This window comes from Spermophilus citellus, assembly GCF_964194105.1.
Source record: "Spermophilus citellus genome assembly, chromosome: 3".
NCBI classification, from domain to species: Eukaryota; Metazoa; Chordata; class Mammalia; order Rodentia; family Sciuridae; genus Spermophilus; species Spermophilus citellus.
In genome coordinates, this window is record NC_138184.1 from 212,510,094 (window position 1) to 212,530,791 (window position 20,698).

The 20,698-nt window shown below is 39.0% G+C and overlaps 1 protein-coding gene across 1 annotated transcript in view; it reads left to right on the forward strand.

The window, feature by feature from the left end:
• The window catches only part of BPGM (bisphosphoglycerate mutase), a 29,111-nt gene that overhangs the window by 143 nt on the left and 8,270 nt on the right, over positions 1 to 20,698 (forward strand). Inside the window, exon 2 of the mRNA XM_081287701.1 lies at positions 9,611 to 10,272. Coding sequence (XP_081143827.1) covers positions 9,672 to 10,272 — 601 coding nt within the window. The 5' untranslated portion in view covers positions 9,611 to 9,671. The remainder of the gene's footprint in view (positions 1 to 9,610; positions 10,273 to 20,698) is intronic.

Genomic DNA, 20,698 nt, shown 5'->3' on the forward strand with positions numbered 1-20,698 from the left:
TGTTACGGTTGCGAACGTTTCTATATTTAAATGATGTGGGGTTTTATTTTTGAGGTGCGGAGAAGGCCAGTTCCTATGTCCTCTCAGGTGAGTCTCTGGTCGGAATCTGGCGACCACTCCACCAGTCAAGCTGTGACCCTCAGGTATCCCCGAGGGTCGTCCCCGCTGTTCCTTTTCTCAGCATGCGCCTCTCTGTGAGTGAGAGTGATGTCAGCTGAAAGGAGGAACCTCCTGGGTAGTGGTGTCTGGTTGGCTCTCCTGGACGGCTGAGGCGCGGGGGCAGAGCCCCTTCCGTAGCACACTCCCTGGAAGGAGGCAGGGCTGTGCCACTGGATGTAGGGCAGCGGCAGGCTTGGTCCTGTGAGTGTGAGTAGAGAGGAAAACAAGCAAACAACAAAAACCCCGAAACCAACTACCCCAACGCTAAGAAAGGAAGGGAGGTGAGTGAAGGCAGTGGTTTCGGGCGCCAAATCACAGGTTCACAGAAACACTAAAAATAAAAGTCAGTGCAATTCCCTCTGTTCCACGGGATGGGGACTGATATTGCACCTGAGAAAGTCGAAAGAAATGCATACTTGAAGTTAAGGTCATAGTTAGACTTTGAAGGATAATTGGTTTTTAGCTAACTTAACTTCCCACACCTCCTCCCTTACCAATTAAGCAGGATTCATGGCTTGTGAGTGGTACTAGAGAGTTAACTAACTTCAGGTGGAACCTTTCAGAAAAAAAAAATCAAATGTTAAGTTTCATTAATAGGTAATAAGGTTTTCTATAATGAAAGCAAAACTCATGACAGTTTGTCTTTTATTTTAAAACTGTTTACTCTGAACCCAGGAACTAAGTTTTTTCCATTTCTGTATTTCTGTAACACCTCACAAGTTGTAGATGCTCCCCAGATGATGGTGGATTTTAGAGAAGTGTCATTCAGACAAATAGCATAGTAGAAGGAACTCCAAGTTAGAAGTTGAGATACCTTGGTTTTAGTCCTGAAACTGTTACTTATTTGTGTGATCTGAAACAAATCGTTTCAACCCTGACTCTTAATTTTCACATCTTTAAAAAGCAGAAGTTACATTAGATTGTTTCTAGGGCCCATGCTTATATTAGTATATTTTAAAATAAACATGATAGTTTTATTACAAATATACAAGTGAAATCATATTGCAGTAAATTCTTTATCAAATCTGTTAGCAAATAAGACTTCCCAGCTTCAAGAACATGTTCCATATGTAAACTAAACCAAATCAAGTAAATCACTATAGAAAATCTGGAGAGCACAGAAGTAGTATAATATGGCAGAAGGTGTCAATGCTTAATCCCACCACTCAGAGACAACCACTCTTAGTGTTTCAGTAAATCTTTTAGTCTTTCTCACTCTTTTGCCTTCTACAGTTGGTTGAGATTAAAAGGTATATTCCACTTTAAGTAGTGATTGATATATCTAAATTCACCCATGCATTTGTCTTTGTATGTCTGGTGCCTAGAGAACAGAGGATACGAAAATGTTTGAATTGAAGTGTTTCTTGCATACCTTTGGAATGAAATCTGGTATGAGAGGATGTTTTTATGGGGAAACAGGACAAAAGATATTTATAATGAACCCTTTCTTTGAAGCTTGGCCACAAATGTGGGGAAATATATGCTTTATAGAATATAAAACATTGACCACTTTACTAAAGCATTTGAATTGCAGAATATTTCTTGGTATTTAGTATGCTTCTAGGACTGTCTGTTTCCATCACCCTCTTCCATCCACCACATTTGATTGCATTCTTCCTTTTACTATTTAAAATTCTCTCTAACCTCACCCATCACTGTGCTTTGTTCCCAAATTTTGCTTCTGTTAGTACCACCAGCCAGGCAAGGATTGCTTTGATGGGCCTAGGAACTGGGCCAGTCTTCATGAGTTAGTCCATGTCTGCTCCATTCTACTACTCACTTTTTGTTAGAGCATTTTACCATAATTCATTTAATACTCCTAACACTTCCTTGAGAAGAGTAATTTTGTTATCCTCATTTTATGGATATGGAACGTGAGATCCAAAGAATTTATTCAAGATCATACTGTCAAGAAGCAGAAGAGTGAGTTCTTGTTTGGATTTTTTGACTTCATACTTTCTGGGATTTGGGGAAAACAGTTTGTATTGACAGAGTAACTAACCTAGGGAAGTAAATAACCAGAGATAGGAAAGAGGATCTTGAGTGGGCATTTTGCATACTGGTGATACGAAGCAGGCTGAACCAAACTCCATGGCCCAGGCAAATTCTCATCTTATTACATATTTACATCTCTTCCCCATGATTGGGATCCTACCTCCTATTGCTTTTTATCATTCTGATCAGTAGGGATGTAAGGTTAAGAATAGTTTGAAAAACACCATGAATGAGAGTATTTGCTCCTGGTGAAGAGATTTTTTTTTTTTCCTTGTACTGAGAATTGCACCCAGGGGCACTTTACCACCCAGCCATAGCCACAGCCCTTTTTATTTTTAAATTTAAGACAGGGTCTCACTGAGTTACTGAGGGCCTTGCTCAATTGCTGAGGCTGGTCATTGAACTTGTGATCCTCCTGCTTCAGCCTCCCAAGTCACTGGGATACACCACCATGCCCAGCCAAAGATGTTCTTATTACTGTAAATACAAATGGAAAAGTGACTGTAAAATTTTAGGGAAAATAATGGTCCATAGAATATTAAGTACCTTTAGGTACAGTCATATTTGAACATTTGGTGTTGTACTTGATTTGAGGGGAAGGCATATTTAGTTAAGATAACTGACGCTCCAAGGAACTAAACACCACTTTTCGTTTCCCTTGAGAACTGTTCCTTTTTAATTCATCAGAGACATGGTTAACTTCTTTCTCAGACTTCAAATATAGCCAGCCCATCTTCTATAAAGTTATATTTCTAATTCAATGGGGGTTAAAAGTTGCTCAAAGCTATACAGTGAGGATTTGGACAAAGGATAATATCTGAGTGGTCAAGGAAAACAATGTGAGTATTTGATCTTTAAGTATAAGCTTTGAATTAAAGTTATTCTGGGCCTGTGTTCCTTATTTTATATTATTTGACATTATATTGTTAATTAAGTTTCTTGCCCAATTTTTGGAAATGGAAGAAAACCTAGTTTTTAGGCTGGACTTTACCCTGTAATTTGCCCTTCCTTTTCATGCTTTGTGATACGGAGTCTCACACATTAATTTTGAAGCACTTCAGGAAGGGAAGAAGCAAAGTCCTAGGAATATTAATTTGGAAGATATGATGGTCCTCAGGTATGGGGAGTAGGGTATGTGAAATTATATGGCTTAATAAGAGACAGGAGTAGGAAGCACCAGCAAGATGGTCATGCTACATATGTTGACACTACTCTGAGATTCTGAAAATATTATGAAGTAACCTCAGTATTTATAGTGCCTAGCATGTGCATCATTCCTAGGTCCACTCTCTCTGTCCCTTCCTTGCCCAATAAATACTATGGTGGCATTTATGGAATTTTTTTTTTGCTTTATAGTTAATCTAAATGGAATTTCTATACACATAGTGAAAGTTTTTTTTTTTTAAGATAGACACAATATCATTACTTCATTTATTTATTTTTTATGTGGTACTGAGTGCCCCACATGTGAGATGGCAAGCGCTCTACCACTGAGCTATAACCCAGCCCCTAGTGAAAGGTTTTCAAAAATCATAAGTCACCTTCACAGTTTGTCCTTTGAATCATCTATTTCTTTTCTACCAAGTCAATTGCATAGCACTTAACTTTTAAGCAAGTATGCAGTCCCCTGAAATGGAAGCACTGGGCCATAATTTATGGAGATGTCTTATAGGGGTAAATCATGCCTGAGTGACAGATTACATTTTGAAGGAAGTTCACAAGATGAATCACATTTTCTCCATAGTTCTCTCTTAAACCCATTCCTAAATAATTCAGTTAAGCAAAAGTCAGGTATTCAAACTGATTCAAATATGCTCAGTATTGTCTTCAGTGAAGAATAAAAATAATTATGAATGGGATTCAATTTAAGGTACTGTGCATTTCTGGCCAAAAATAAAATCTGGCGATTTAATAATGTTTATCCTGAGATATGATGCTTAATTAAGATAATAAATGCTGATGTGATTAGTAGATCCAAGTATGGGATTCAGCTATGCTGGGGGATCTGCATACCTAGACCTTCTGGCTTAGTACCTGATTTTGTACAAGCCCACAAGCTATGAATGTGTTTTACATTTTAAATGGTTGAAGTTAATCCAATGACAGCAATACTTAATGCACAAAAATTACATGAAATTCTAATTTTGGAGTCCATACATAAAGTTTTTTGGGAACACAGTGGTATTTATGCATCTGTGTATTGTCTACAGCTGTATTAGGCTACACTGGCTGAATTACACAATTGTGCATAATTATGACAGAGATCTTATAGCCCACAAAGCCTAAAAAATTTACTATTTGACCTTTTATAGAAAAAGTTGCTAACATCTGAGCTGAGCTAGTGTCTTTCACATTTATTTCTCTCCCATTTTAATAGCCATAATCCTACTCTAAGTCTTTATTATGTTATCAGAATTATTGTAAAAACTTCACCACTAATATTCACACTACTGTTTTTTTCTATTTCTCTTTGTATGTGTAAGTGCTGCCTGATCCTCCTAAAATTTTTGCTGTTAAATATTTAATGATGTCTCAGTATTTATAGAAGAACCTGTATTCCTTGGCATGGGGTCCTCCTTGGGCCACTATTCAGTCTCATCTTTTTAGACTAGTCTCTTCCTACTTCCTGGTTATACCCTATACTTAGGATGACCATACAATTTTCCAAATGGGACATTTAAGTGTGAAATGGGCCCTAGTAATAATGTTGGGGGAGGAAACAGGCCTGTTTTAGGCAAATAAGAATGTATAGTCACCCTACTTATAACCCCAGCTAGTTTGAATGGCTTACTATTCTGTATAGGCACTTGTTCCTTTAACTCCTCTCATTGTCCCCATAGGCTAGAATTCCTTTCTTTTTTTCTATAAATCTAAATCTTAAATAACTTTTCAAATCCAGCTTATAGTGCCATGTCCATAAAGTCTTACTCAGAAAGAATCTCTCCCTTCCCACCTCCTGTATGATTGAAGTACTTCTCATAGTGTGAATTACTTTCAACTTTAGAGACACACACACACACACACACACACACACACACACAAAATCATGTCACCTTTCCTTACTGCTTTGTTGAACACATAATCTGTGTTGGAGTCCATGTTCCTCACAAACCTACACTTGTGCTCTGCCCTAATGGGGTTTGCAACCCATGTTGCAGAATGTGTTAATTGACTGGGCTGGGGAGACTGAAGGATATTTGGGAATATCATTCATTCATTTTAGTGCAATTAAAGTGAGAAAAATTGGGTTTCCAAAGACACTGAAGGCAGACCCTTGGGTTTATGTATGGCAGTGGAATAGAATGGTTCAAAGCATAGGTATAGGCTTTGGGGGCCCAGTCTGAGACTGAATTCCAGCCCTGCCTCTTCTCCTGTTTCTGAATCTGTAAAAGGAGTAATTATAGAACTTACTCCATGGAATGATGGTTGAGGGTTCAAACAATCCCAAGGACATGGTAAGTACCATATGAATGTTAGCTGTTATGATTAATATCATGATCATCACCACAGTACTGTCACAGGTGGGTAACAGAGACCAAGACAGGATGTAACAATAGAAGCGCTGGAGGAACTGCAGCACTGAAAGCTTAGCAAATTTGTTTTCTGATGAAAGTATTCATTCAGCTTCATAGGAGTCAAAGTGGTGTGAGTCCTAAGAAGGTCTGCACTTAGTAAGAAATGACTAATCTGTAGCCTTTTGAGAGACATTCCTATAGAGTGGTCAAGGCAAACATTAGGTATCAGGGGACTAAGAAAGTAATGGCTAAAAGGAAGGAAAAACTGGAGAGGAAAGAAAGGGGAGGACAAGTCATATAAAAAATGTTTGGTTAGTAAACTTTTAATTCAAGCCAAACCATACTTTAAAAAGGAAGAAACTCTGGGGAATGATAATCCCTATAAACTGTGTGGCCTTTCTTTGGCATGAAGTAATTATTGATGAAATTTACTGATTATTGATGGAAATTAGTCCTTAAGTGTCAGCAATAGGATAGATGAAGAACCTTGAGAGCAAATTGCATGGTGATGAGCTTTACCAAAAATAAAATAAAGTGGAAAGCAAAGCTCGAGGTTTTAAGAGTAGTAGTTTTTAATTTGGAGGGGCCAGGTGGAGGCATATATTCTTAGTAAGTTACCTCTTCGTAAGTTGGGGCAACTACTGCTTGACCTGACTTTGTGCCTTGAAGTTCATCTCAAGAGCAGTGATGGGTTGAACCCTCCTTTATACTTTCTTTGTTATATGCATTTTATGAAATGGTGGCCTGGGTTTGGAAGGGGTTATAACAGAGATGCTTCTATGATGTAAAGCCAAGTAAAATCACATCCCCAGACCAAGACTCCAGAGTCCTTGGTGGTGAGGAGGGAAGAGTACAGGGATTGGAAGCAGAATACCTAGATCACTGTCCCAATTTGCCATTTAGTGACAATATGTTTTTGGACAAGTTAAACAGAACCTCCATTTTCTTTGTAGAGGTTATGGCCATCTGTGAACATTCTAAACTTATAGTATAAAAGTTCACTGTATCAAGCTATACTGAATAATTCTTGGCTTCTGTTTTACCATGGAATACACTGGGATTCTTTTGTTCAAGCTTGCTAACATCTCAGCTCTGCCAACTGACTGTTTTTACTTTGATGGTTACTTCTAGGATTGTTAAGCATTTGCCTCAGTAATGCAATTTAATAATATGTGTCTTAACTGATTTTGATTCAATCAACAGACCTACTAAATGCCTTGTATGCCTCAAACAATATGGTAGGTTCTAGAGATACAACATGACTAGCACCGGTCTGGATGCAGCTTGGTCTAAGGTGTATGTATTCCTCAGGAGCTCCTTTGCATGCATTCAACAGTTAAATAGGGAAAGTCAGTTGATAGTACCAAGGAGGAGGGAAGGAAGTTTTCATTTACCTGAGATAGACTTATGGGTTTGGTACTTAGCCTATATATTCACCTCCTGACCTCACAGTGAGGGAATATGTGTATTTGCATCATTTTTGTGGCTATTTTCTGTTTTAGTATATGTATTTTGAGCAAAAAAGAAAACAATTTGCTTTATTTTTTTAAACAAAATAAGCCAGTATAGCAGATTAGATCCTGCAGAGCTTGGTGGAGGCTGCCTGAGTATTCATTGCTACATTGTTTTGTTCCCTTGCTGTAGTCCATAGTCAAAAGAGGATGGGGAAGGGTTTCTGCCTGTAGAATTTGTCCACCACATTCTTCTTCTGAAGAGAAATAGATTCTTTAGCTGTTCAGCCTGGTGGCTTCTCTTGACATGACAAACTGAGGTTGAGGTAAAGGTACAGTTGATAGTTTGCTTATGGTTTTTCCAACCTCCACTACTACCAAAAAATAAAATAGTAAGTGGTTACAAAGGGTGGATATAGTTCTCCATTGGCCTGAAGCTTTATTATGTGGTGGTTTGGGGGTTTTAAAAGAAAATTTCTTTTTTTGCAATTTAAACACACACACCCCCCAGTACCCATTCATTGGATGTATTGCTTTGTCTCTTTTGAGTGAGGGGACCTGAAGCTGGAGCTTCATTAACCTCATGAAAGTTCTGCTCCTGGACACAGACAATCACCTGGCAAAGCACTGCCCAGATGGCTTTTGTCAGCTTCTTTCTTCTGCCTGATATGCCTCTCCTAGGTTGAAGATAGTGATATATGGTACTCCCTCCCTAGAGATTCTCAGCCCTGTGAGATGCTTTCACCTGAGCCCTGAGCACTGTCCCTTCTAATCACCTGGGGCTTTCTTGCTCCATGTGCACCAAAGCTTCAAATCTGATGCTTGACAAGAAAGGGACATCACAATCCTAACTAGTAGCCTTTCAGCTACTTGCTAATCACCTCAACCAGATTTCCTTCCTGAGTCTTGCAGCCTTATTTAGAAGACATTTCTACTTTAGAATATCTAGGAATTACTAAAGAAAAGTAGAAATTAGGCCTAAATTCCAGTGAACTTTGTTGGTGATGTTATATAACTGTCTGTGAATCTCAGTTTAAGTGGGACAGAAAATCTCCAGTTAATGGAAATTGCCGGGGCTGGGGATGTGGCTCAAGCGGTAGCGCGCTCGCCTGGCATGCGTGCGGCCCGGGTTCGATTCTCAGCACCACATACAAACAAAGATGTTGTGTCCGCCAAAAACTGAAAAATAAATATCAAAAATTTCTCTCTCTCTCTCTCTCTCTCTCTCTCTCTCTCTCTCTCTCTCTCACACACACACACACACACACACACACACACCTCTCTCTTAAAAGAAAAAAGAAAGAAAAGAAATTGCCAAGAATGGCAGAAAACCAGGCCTTGATGCTCTTATAATCTTTGCTCCCCAGTGTGGAAAAACACTGGGGTGGAGGTGGAAAGTGCCAGGCATGTCAACCAAACCACATTTGTCAGTGTAGATATGTCCACTGCAAGGAGAGTGAAGGCCGGCTGACGCAGCCCTTCTGCAGATTTTCCAGGGGACAGAGTGGACCCATAGATCTTTGGGCCTGCAGTTTGAATGTAGGGGATTCAAAATCACTTTTTAGGTTGCATGTCCCACTTTACTAGATTCTTCTCCTGCTAAGATGTGGCTGGTGTGTGTAGTTTTATCTGCAGGGTTGGGGAGAAGGAGGAGGCAGTACCTCCTTATCAGTGTGGCTCCTCTCCCTCCCACAGACCTGCTCCTGTTAATCTCTTTCTACAGGCCACATCTCACAGCTGCTTGCACTGGATAGGTTGTTTTACATCCGGATTTATTCCTGCCAATAGCTCCGTCTTGAGGCAGGTGAAAGATTATTTCGGTGACACCATATTTGGTTTAATGTCACCTAAAATCACTTTTCATGTATGAATATTGAGCCAGTGTGTCTTATGTACCTTGAATTTGCTCTTACATGGTGTAGCCTATAGAATTAAAAGAGCTGGTTGCCACCAGTCAGTGATATATACCAGATCTATGTGGTGGTTCACTGAGATAACCTATTTAATAACTTCTGTAATAAGAAGGTGAGGCTGGAAAATATTTATTTTCCCATTGGAGGAAAAACAAAGTAAGAAGCATGCCTTCGATGTAGAGTCAGCTGCTAGGAGCTGGGAGTTCCCAGCTACTAGTCATGTTTTTAGACATCTATAACTCATTCTATTGAATCCTCTCTACTATAAGCATAAACTATCTTTTTATCTGGCAGAAACACAGCATGCCATGAGAATGAAGTGTTCTTGTTGTTTTACATCATAAAATTAACATTATCCAGCCATCAGAAAATTTAAGTCAACTATGTCTGTAATTAATTGTCTGGAGAATATGCTTGTATGCAGTACAGTAGACGAACACCGGATGTCTGACGTCAAAACTGTTCAAAGGAATTTCAGTTTATTTTAGAAACTGGTTGTTGTAAAACTGTGCTTCCTTTCCTAGGTAGTCATTTGAATAATGAATATAACTTGTACTTTTTGTTCTTCTCTTGCTAGATGTATTGCTGTCCTTAAACAGTATCCCATTCAAAAACGTCAGGGAACCACAGCCATCAGTATGTCCAAGTATAAACTTATTATGCTAAGACATGGAGAGGGTGCTTGGAATAAGGAGAACCGATTTTGTAGTTGGGTGGATCAGAAACTTAACATCGAAGGAGTGGAGGAAGCCCGGAACTGTGGGAAGCAGCTCAAATCACTGAACTTTGAGTTTGATCTTGTATTCACATCCATCCTTAATCGGTCCATCCACACAGCCTGGCTGATCCTGGAAGAGCTGGGGCAGGAATGGGTTCCTGTGGAAAGCTCCTGGCGTCTGAATGAGCGTCACTATGGAGCCTTAATTGGGCTGAACAGGGAGAAAATGGCTTTGAATCATGGTGAAGAACAGGTGAGGCTCTGGAGAAGAAGCTACAATGTGACCCCACCTCCCATTGAGGAGTCTCATCCCTACTATCATGAAATCTACAGTGACCGGAGATATAAATTGTGCGATGTACCCTTGGATCAACTGCCACGGTCTGAAAGCTTAAAGGATGTCCTGGAGAGACTCCTTCCCTACTGGAATGAAAGGATTGCGCCTGAAGTACTAAAGGGAAAAACTGTTCTGATATCTGCTCATGGGAACAGCAGTAGAGCACTCCTGAAACATCTGGAAGGTACTACTTATAGAGGTCACTAAGTATTAAAGTTGGGCCTTAACCTAGAAATTAAGCTATTGAAACACTATTTATGTAATACTTTCCTTGTCTTTGTCCCTTTGTCACTTCAGACTTAAGTAACTTGTTCCAAAAATCCAAACTCCTGTGCCTTTAACACGGATAGCAGAGGTTTTCAGACCCTGTATGACAGATAATGAATTCTGCCCTCTAAATTTCTGAATCAGTCAGTATGGGGTGCAGCCTGAGAATTTGCATTTCATAGAGGTTTCCAGGTGATGTTGACACTGCTGCTTGGGGTTCCACACTTTGAGAAGCACTGATATAAAGATTTTTTGTTGTAAGATAAAAAGAGTCTAGTAAGGGCAATCTGCAGGGTTGAAAGTAAATTTGAGTTTTTCAAGTTAAGTAAATTATCTAGACTTCAGTTTTGCCCACTTTCTTCAAACTTTAAATTGATTTTTTCTTTTGGCAGTACTAGGGATTGAATTCAGGGGTACTCTACCACTGAGCTAGCTGCACCCTCAGCCGTTTTTATTTTTTATTTTGAGACAGGGTCTCACTGAGTTGCCAAGGCTGGCCTTGAATTTGCTATCCCCTGCCTTAGCCTGCCTTAGTATCTGGTTACACGTGTGTGCCACCAGGTCTGGCTGACCCCCACCGGTGGAGGGGACCCCAGCTTTAAACAGTTGTGGCTGTGTTTTCAGACCTAGCTTCCTGACCTGTTCTTTTATTCCAGTCCTGTTTTCCTAGATCAGGTAACTGATTGGGAGAACATTCTAGGGGAGGAAAATATAGCCACAGTTGGCTTTTTAATTTATCTTGAGTCAAATGAAAGCTTGGAGCTAATTAGCCTTAATTTTCTTTCAACTGCTGAGTCGTACTCTATTGTTAACCTTTTGTCTAAGTCACAGGAACCCTTCTGAGGACTCTGGCTCACTTCTGTGGGGTGGTAGTGACTGCACTGACACCTTCAGGACATCCCTCATCCCACCTCCCTTTACTAATCCACAGGGATGTGCTGTTTGAGTAGTCTACTCTATTTTTCTGTTTTCATCACTGTTAGCATTTAGCTTACAGGTTTTAGACTCATTTCTCCATCATTCCTTTTTACTGTGCTTTGCTTTTCTAGAAGAGGCTGTGTAAAGGTGAAGAGGTTGATACTGTGAAGGAGTAAGTAGAAGGAGGCTATTGGTAACAAAATAAAGTGATCTTAGTGAGCTTACTTTGTTATAATTGTACACCTGACATGTTACTCAGGCAGATATCTAAAATCTACATACTTTATTAGCTATTAATAACTTCATTGACTACACATAGCACTTGATCTGTTTGTGCACACACATTTACTCAGCTAAGTAAAGGAAAAGGATTCTTCCTTGTTCAGAAGAATCAGGTATTTGATGAAGCGACATGTAACTTCATCATAATAGTCTATAATATTTTATTGCTTGAAGAAGAGTTGAGGTTCCTGTCAGACAACAGCGAACTGAAATTCAGAATTTCAAAGTTTCTGCCAGAAAATATGTTTTATCCAACTATGCAAACTCCTTTTCCAGAGATGGGGCTTAGATCTTATTGTAGCCAGGCTCCCTTCCCCAAAGAAAATACCACTGTCTCCTTCAGGATCTTTCTTTCCTCCCCTTTTTAGCCCAGGAAACTCCCCTTCAAAAAAGTAAGAAAAAAAAGCCCCCTGCTGTTTAGTGCCATTTACTCCTCACTTGCCTTCAAGATCTCTTTCAGATTATTCTGCAGCCCCAACTACAGCTCATTCCAGATGCCCTCTCCTATTAGTGCATTGCTAATTTAACTCTTTATTACTGTTCTTTTTAAGGGAAATGGGAAGAAGGTTTAACCAGTGGTAGTTAGAGAGACACCCCATGGTGGGGGAGGAGGGAAATTACTTATAAAAGGTAAGATTAGATATAGGAAAAAAGCTTACTTTTCTATATATAAGGGAAGTTACATTGGTTAAAAGAGTAAAATATTTGTGATCATTATATTTATCTGATTCCTAGTCATGCTTTTTGCATGTTTATTTAAAAATTTTTCATAAAATGGACTCTTTCAATTTTTCCCTGTCTGAGCCTTAAACAGCTTGATCAAGCTTAAAGCATATTACCTATGCCTGGGGAAAAGGTGTGGTAACAGATGGAATCAATGACAGCATAGTGTTCTGTCCTAAAACTACTTTCTTAATTTGTTTAAAAGCTGTAATTTTGGGGTAGGAAGAATGAGGACCCCAGTTAAATACCTAATTAGAATATTGGTCTACCCTGCAATCTCAAGGTGCCTGAAGATCTTTCCACTGAGATATGCTAGTATTACTCATCTGCTCTAACATCTACACTTAGAGGTGTCTTCTGCATACCTTAGCAACAGAGAGTGTGGTTCTTAAGTTGTTATGTTGTTTTTCAAGTGTTCAATACTATGGCATTACCATATAGGCAGTCAAATCCTGACTGACGCTTCTTCCTTATTGGGGAAGAAGACAGGTGCTGTGGAAGGAAATGAAACCCAGAGAGGCTCAGATGACTTGGCCGTGATCATGATAGTTAGAATCGTGAACTCTGCCCAAAACCCAGTCTGAGGAGTCGCTGCATGTGATTACCACCTGGACGTTTTTTGTATATTTTTTTTCCTGAAAAATATCAATTTCCTCAATCTATTCTTTATTTAGAAAACTATATTGTAAGCAGCTGAGTCCAGAGAGTCCTTGGCAGGTAAACCACAACAAAGGTAATGTAATGAATGCATTGAGTCTTAAATCATTACTGCTGTTGTATAATATTGTGGTCTGAATTGTGCTCCCTAAGCTCTACAAGGTGGGCTTTTGGGGAGTGTATATGAATAAGACATTTTACATGCATATCTCATGTAATGTAGAAACTTTCATGTGACTCTGAATTCACTGGAAAGTTATGGTTATGTATCTAGGTCATATTTTTATTTCATTTGATTATTGATCACTAAGCTATTTTGCCTAAAGAAACTGCTGTAATAAAAAGGAGCAAACTACTGATATACCCAACAAGGTGAATGAATCTCAATTGCATTATGCTAAGTGAGGGAAACTGGGCTCAAAAATCTATGTACTGTATAATACCTTTTGTGTGGCATTTGGGAAGAAGCAGAACTATCAGGACAGAACACAGATCATTCAGGGAAGGGCAGGCTGCAAAGGCTGAGGGAATTTGTAGAGATGTTAGAGCTGTGTTATTTCGTCACTGGTAGTGGTCACATTACTATATGAAGTTGTCAAAACCAATAGAACTATACACCAAAAAAGGTGAATGTTGCAGTATGAAAATTATACCTTGAAAAAAGACCTGCTTTATCCAATGAAAACACCATTGCCCTAATTAGAACCTTGATTTTTTGCTTTACAAAATTATAGCCAAGGGGAGCTTGTTGTAGGATGAACCTACCTGCACTCACCTGGAGGGTCTTTGTTACGCTTCTCAAAGTGTCAAGAGCTCTCTGGTGCTGCCTCTGTTTAGCAACATCAAACCATGGTCAGTAGACGAAATTGCCTTTTTAAATTATTTATAAGGTGCTGGACCTTGAAGGTTTTTGTTTGTTTTCGTGGTCACAGTGAATGGAACCCAGGGCCTCATACATGCTAGGCAAGTGCTCTACACTGAGCTGCATCCTCCATCCAACCATGAACTTTTATTAGGGTCTTGCTAATGTTACTTAAAGGTCATGAGCTCTTCTCCTAAAGGTTTTTCCACCTCAGAACTATGACTGCTTCTTTGCCACCAAACTTTGGAGCCTTAATTAAGCTTCCACCTGCTGTTTTTCTTCCTCACAACCACTTAGTCTAGGAGTAGGTCAACAAGGACCTCTTGGAGCCAATGCAGATGAATAGTACAAGTAAATGTTGCTGATTCCGAGTTAAGTAACATTGTTGTCTAAGAATTGCAAGCATGGGAACCACATGTCAGTGCCTAGGTAAGGCTTTGTGGCTGATTGAGATGCCTCAACTATGTCAAATGACTTATTCATATAATTTTTTTTTTTTTTTTTTTTTTTTTTTTTTTTTTTTTTTTTTTAGTACTGGGGATCGAACCCAGAAGCACTTTAACCAGCCCTATATACCCAGCCCTTTTTATTCTTTATTTATTTTTGGTGCTAGGGACTGAACTCATGGCCTTGTGCATGTGAGGCAAACACTCTACTAACTGAGCTTTATCCCCAGCCCTTTATTCTTTATTTTGAGACAGGGCCTTACTAAGTTGCTTAGGAACTTGCTAAGTTGCTGAGGCTGGCCTCGAACTTGTGATCTTCCTGAGCCACTGGAATTATAGGTATGTGCCACTGTGCCCAGCTATTTATATAATATTTTTGCTTGTAAATGATATATAGTTTGGGTGTTATTTTTCTTTCTTTTTTTTTTTAAGAGACAATTTTAATATTTTTTAGTTTTTGGCGGACACAACATCTTTGTATGTGGTGCTGAGGATCGAACCCGGGCCACACGCATGTCAGGCAAGCGCGCTACCGCTTGAGTCACATCCCCAGCCCCGGGTGTTGTTTTTCTTTAATCTGATAGTTCTTAGTACTTTCAGAAGAAGAGAGAAGGGCTGGGGATGTGGGCCAGTGGTTAAGTACCCCTGGATTTAATCCATGGTACCAGAAAGAAGAAGAAAGAAGAAAAATGACAATATTATATAGTAGGAAAATTTCTTAAGGGATTAGTTTACTGATTTTTAGAAACATAAATAATGACCTGTACTATGCTAGTAAGTCCAGGTTACAGCAGGGCCCACCTCTGACAGGTTCAGACACACTTCTTGCAAAGCACCGTGAAAAATTTCAACACAGGCTTAGTATCTAAAAGCATCTTGTTCTGTAGTGTTCCAGACAGGCGTGTGTGTCTTTCTCTGTGGTCAGCATAGTCACTTCCTGTTTGTTTCCTGCTGGTCCACATTGAAGGAAAAATCAGGTACCAAACTGAGCGTTGGATGTAGTCTGACCTTGCCAGAGGAAGTAGAATGTTTAGTCTGGGTCCAAGCACTGGATTAGGCAGTTCAAGTTCGGAGTAAGAGTAGCAGGCAAGACTCTCACATTAAGATAGACTTGGTCCTTGAAGAATTGTATGCAGCTGCATGCATAGCAAGGCAAAGAAGTGGCCAGGTGAAATTAGAGAATTGGGGAGGAAAGGTCATTTGGGACTAGCTGTGGGGATGGGGACTAAATTAGTCACCTTTGGCATTTAGTGTGATATTTTCAGAAGCAGCAAGTTCAGGCCTCTCTTCAGTTGCCTGGTGGTATGCTTAAGCTTTCTTGTGTTTCAGTATAAAAGATTTATAGTAACCTCTATTTTTAAACCTTATATGCAGTATTAACTATAAAATTAAATGTGGAATGGATACTTCTCTCTGCCTTATTCTAAATCAGAAGCTGCCATTCTATCATCATGTTACAATAGTCAAATATCTCACTTTCAGTTGTTTCCCTAGTCTGCCTATTTTAAAGTTGTACATATACAGCATTCAGATTTTAAAGAACTAAAACTAAAAACAGGTTGATCATCTATGAAATTCAGAATCTCTTCTTTTAGCTCTTACTGGTGACAGAAAAATATAGAACTCTTATCACAAATTGTCAGTAGAATTTTAATTATGATTTGCTTGACTGGAAGGGAAGTGGGAAATGGGTGGAACCTCACAGTTGAATGAACTGACTGCAGCTGGTTCTCTTCTCCTAATCCTAAAGTGTCAAAATGTATGCATTTCATTCTATCCTCTAACAAATCTTTCTGGCTCCCTTATTGTCTCTTCTCCCAGTTCCTAAAGTTCAAGATTTTTCTAGCAAACAGTTTAGAGAAAACCAAAGAATAGGTTGAAGACATTTAATTTGAAGTATTTATTAGCACTAAATGTAAGCAACTTTTTGTTCAAGACTGAGCCTTTTAACCCTCCCATTTTTTCTTGTTAAGTTCAACACAATCTTTAATCAAGGCTTCAACCGTAAAAGACTAGATTCAGTTTGAAAGCCCAAGAAATTAGAGTTCATTCAGTTCAGCTATGTGCCCAGGGTCCACAAAATCAGGTTCTGATTTTGGGCCTAGGGATTTAGCACCTTTTGAGGAGTTTATGTTTTCCTTTTAATCTCTCTAAAATCTGGCCAATTGGAATGCTTTCATACATTAGCTTTATGTTTTGAAAATTTTAATTAATCTGTTATCCCTCGTAGATTTTAGTTACGTGTAAAAAGTATATTCATATAATAAATACATGGTGGTGGACACCTGTGATCCCAGTGACTTGGAAGGCTGAGGCAAGAGGATAACAAGTTCAAGGCCAGCTTGGACAATTTAGTGAGACCCTGTCTCCAAATGAAAGTAAAACAGGAGCTGGGGATGTAACTCAGTGGTAGGGCACTTGCCTAGCACATGTAAGGCCCTAGGTTCAATTCCTAGTACTGCAAAAATAAATAAATGAATAAGTAAATAAATTAATGCAGAGTGTGTCTATTTAGTGTATCTATATGATGGACCATATAACTAAATATATTCTGGATCCTAGGAGCTAACCCATAATAGTGCTAACTTGCAGTCAAACAAATATTTATAAAAATTGGTGCAATGGTAAGACCTTACTTTAAGAGCCAGGGTGATATAGGAATGGATTAGATATAGTAGACATAGATCCTGTTCTCAAGAAATTCGTAGTGTTGATGGGAGAAGCTAGCACTTGCACAAGCCCTTTCACAAAAGGCACAGTGGTAAGCCCTGCCATCCATGTACAGTGTATGTGACTGTTCTCATTATAGTGACTTGGGGGAGGCACTTATAGATGCATATTTGACTTTCTGGAAGTGAGTGTCTAGGTAGAGTTACATCCTTGACTTTCTTACTAGAAATATTCCAGTCATTTAAATTGGTCACAGTTAATTCCTAAGTGCCCCTTACAAGAAGATTCTAGAAAGACAGTGGGTACATGAATAGATGTCTATAAAGGGACCACGATGGAGATAAGTAGTTTCAGTGTGAGAGCTTGGTGATATTTCTTTGTAGAACATTCTTGAGCTCTGTATTAAAAAAAAAAAAAAAAAGCCAGTTATCAGATAGGTGATATGCTAGCTTAGCCACTCATTTTAGCTTTCAAGTCATGTCCCAGTGAATGAGTTTGTAGTAAGATTATATAATACACCCCTCATTCACTTTGGTTTAATCCAGTGCAGATTCAGTGGTCTAGCCTCAGGAGTTCTGTTGGCTTAACTTCCTTAGGATACAGAACATAGCTTATGCCAAGATTGAGTAATGAGTGACGGCTTCACTGTGGTTTTTCTTAATTTGTTCTTTTAAAATTTCAATTGCTTAAGTCTCATTGACTGATTATTAACCAGTCTAAGTATTTTAAATATTTTTAAAGTAATTAGTCTACTGTGAATGGCCTGAAGAGTCAATAAAGTGGAATTTTAACTTTATTCATTGGAAAGAGAGTATTTTTGTTGTGTGCTTCTTCCTTTATAGGTGAAAGATGATGTTTCTGGTGGCCTTTGTTTAATGGACTCACACAAAAGTGGGTTGTTAGCGAAGCTATAGGTGTGAGTTTGAGAATGTTATTAAAGAGAGGACCTAGGTAGATTTGAATTCATAGACAAACAAGTGGGTCCCACATGTGCCCTAGCTCCTTTGCAAAGACCTCAAACCTTTTTTGGGGTCATGCAGACAGTACCCTAAACCTGCCCCATCACAATTCCACTGTGTTAGCTACTTCAAGAGCTAGCCAAACCTGTCTATGCCTTTTTTCAGTCCTAGGAATACCAGGTGCTAGTGTCCAGTGAGAACCTAGCCTGTCACAAGAGCAGAAAAAAATATAAACATTGCACCTCTTTCCTTCTGTGGTGGTGGAAATAACCATAAACAAGTCAGATGACTATAGTGTAAGCCCTAGGATTTGGAAATGAACAATAACAACAGCAACAAAATCTAGGAACAGCTCCACTTTGACTGCCTTAACAGTCTTGTGACTGGAGCAGGTTTATTTAACCTTTCTGAACCTGTTTAGTACTTGTGTAACAGCTTTTTTGTTGGTGTAATTCACATACAATCTATATCACTCATCGTGTACAATTTAGTGATTTTATTTTTATTTTTTTATTGTCTTTTTTTAAATTTTTTTTATTGTTGGTTGTTCAAAACATTACATAGTTCTTGATATATCATATTTCACACTTTGATTCAAGTGAGTTATGAACTCCCATTTTTACCCCGTATACAGATTGCAGAATCACATCAGTTACGCTTCCATTGATTTACATATTGACATACTCATGTCTGTTGTATTCTGCTGCCTTTCCTATCCTCTACTATCCCCCCTCCCCTCCCCTCCCCTCCCCTCTTCTCTCTCTACCCCCTCTACTGTAATTCATTCCTCCCGCTTGTATTATTTTTCCCTTTCCCCTCACTTCCTCTTGTATGTAATTTTGTATAACCCTGAGGGTCTCCTTCCATTTCCATGCAATTTCCCTTCTCTCTCCCTTTCCCTCCCACCTCTCATCCTTGTTTAATGTTGGTCTTCTTCTCGTGCTCTTCTTCCCTAGTCTGTTCTTAGTTACTCTCCTTATATCAAAGAAGACATTTGGCATTTGTTTTTTAGGGCTTGGCTAGCTTCACTTAGCATAATCTGCTCTAATGCCATCCATTTCCCTCCAAATTCTATGATTTTGTCATTTTTTAGTGCAGAGTAATACTCCATGGTGTATAAATGCCACATTTTTTTTAATCCATTCGTCTATTGAAGGGCATCTAGGTTGGTTCCACAGTCTTGCTATTGTGAATTGTGCTGCTATGAACATCGATGTAGCAGTGTCCCTGTAGCATGCTCTTTTAAGGTCTTCAGGGAATAGACCGAGAAGGGGAATAGATGGGTCAAATGGTGGTTCCATTCCCAGCTTTCCAAGAAATCTCCATACTGCTTTCCAAATTGGCTGCACCAATTTGCAGTCCCACCAACAATGTACAAGTGTACCCTTTTCCCCACATCCTCGCCAGCACTTGTTGTTGTTTGACTTCATAATGCCTGCCATTCTTACTGGAGTGAGATGGTATCTTAGGGTGGTTTTGATTTGCATTTCTCTGACTGCTAGAGATGGTGAGCATTTTTCCATGTACTTGTTGATTGATTGTGTGTACTCCTCTGAGAAGTGTCTGTTCAGGTCCTTGGCCCATTTGTTGATTGGGTTATTTGTTATCTTATTGTCTAATTTTTTGAGTTCTTTATATACTCTGGATATTAGGGCTCTATCTGAAGTGTGAGGAGTAAAGATTTGTTCCCATGATGTAGGCTCCCTATTTACCTCTCTTATTGTTTCTTTTGCTGAGAAAAAACTTTTTAGTTTGAGTAAGTCCCATTTGTTGATTCTAGATGTTAACTCTTGTGCTATGGGTGTCCTATTGAGGAATTTGGAGCCCGACCCCACAGTATGTAGGTCGTAGCCAACTTTTTCTTCTATCAGATGCCGTGTCTCTGATTTGATATCAAGCTCCTTGATCCATTTTGAGTTAACTTTTGTGCATGGCGAGAGAAAGGGATTCAGTTTCATTTTGTTGCATATGGATTTCCAGTTTTCCCAGCACCATTTGTTGAAGATGCTATCCTTCCTCCATTTCATGGGTTTAGCCCCTTTATCAAATATAAGAAAGTTGTAATTTTGTGGGTTGGTTACTGTGTCCTCTATTCTGTACCATTGGTCCACCCGCCTGTTTTGGTACCAGTACCATGCTGTTTTTGTTACTATTGCTCTGTAGTATAGTTTGAAGTCTGGTATCGCTATACTACCTGATTCACACTTCCTGCTTAGCATTGTTTTTGCTATTCTGGGTCTTTTATTCTTCCATATGAATTTCATGATTGCTTTCTCTATTTCTACAAGAAATGCCATTGGGATTTTGATTGGCATTGCATTAAACCTATAGAGAACTTTTGGTAATATCGCCATTTTGATGATGTTAGTTCTGCCTATCCATGAACAGGGTATATTTTTCCATCTTCTAAGATCTTCTTCAATTTCTCTCTTTAGGGTTCTGTAGTTTTTATTGTATAAGTCTTTCACCTCTTTTGTTAGGTTGATTCCCAAGTATTTTATTATTTTTGAGGATATTGTGAATGGAGTGGTTGTCCTCATTTCCATTTCAGAGGATTTGTCGCTGATATACAGGAATGCCTTTGATTTATGTGTGTTGATTTTATATCCTGCCACTTTGCTGAATTCATTTATTAGCTTTAATAGTTTCTTTGTAGACCCTTTTGGGTCTGCTAGGTATAGAATCATGTCATCTGCAAATAGTGATAATTTAAGTTCTTCTTTTCCTATTTTTATGCCTTTAATTTCTTTCTTCTGTCTAATTGCTCTGGCCAGTGTTTCGAGAACTATGTTGAACAGAAGTGGTGAGAGAGGGCATCCCTGTCTT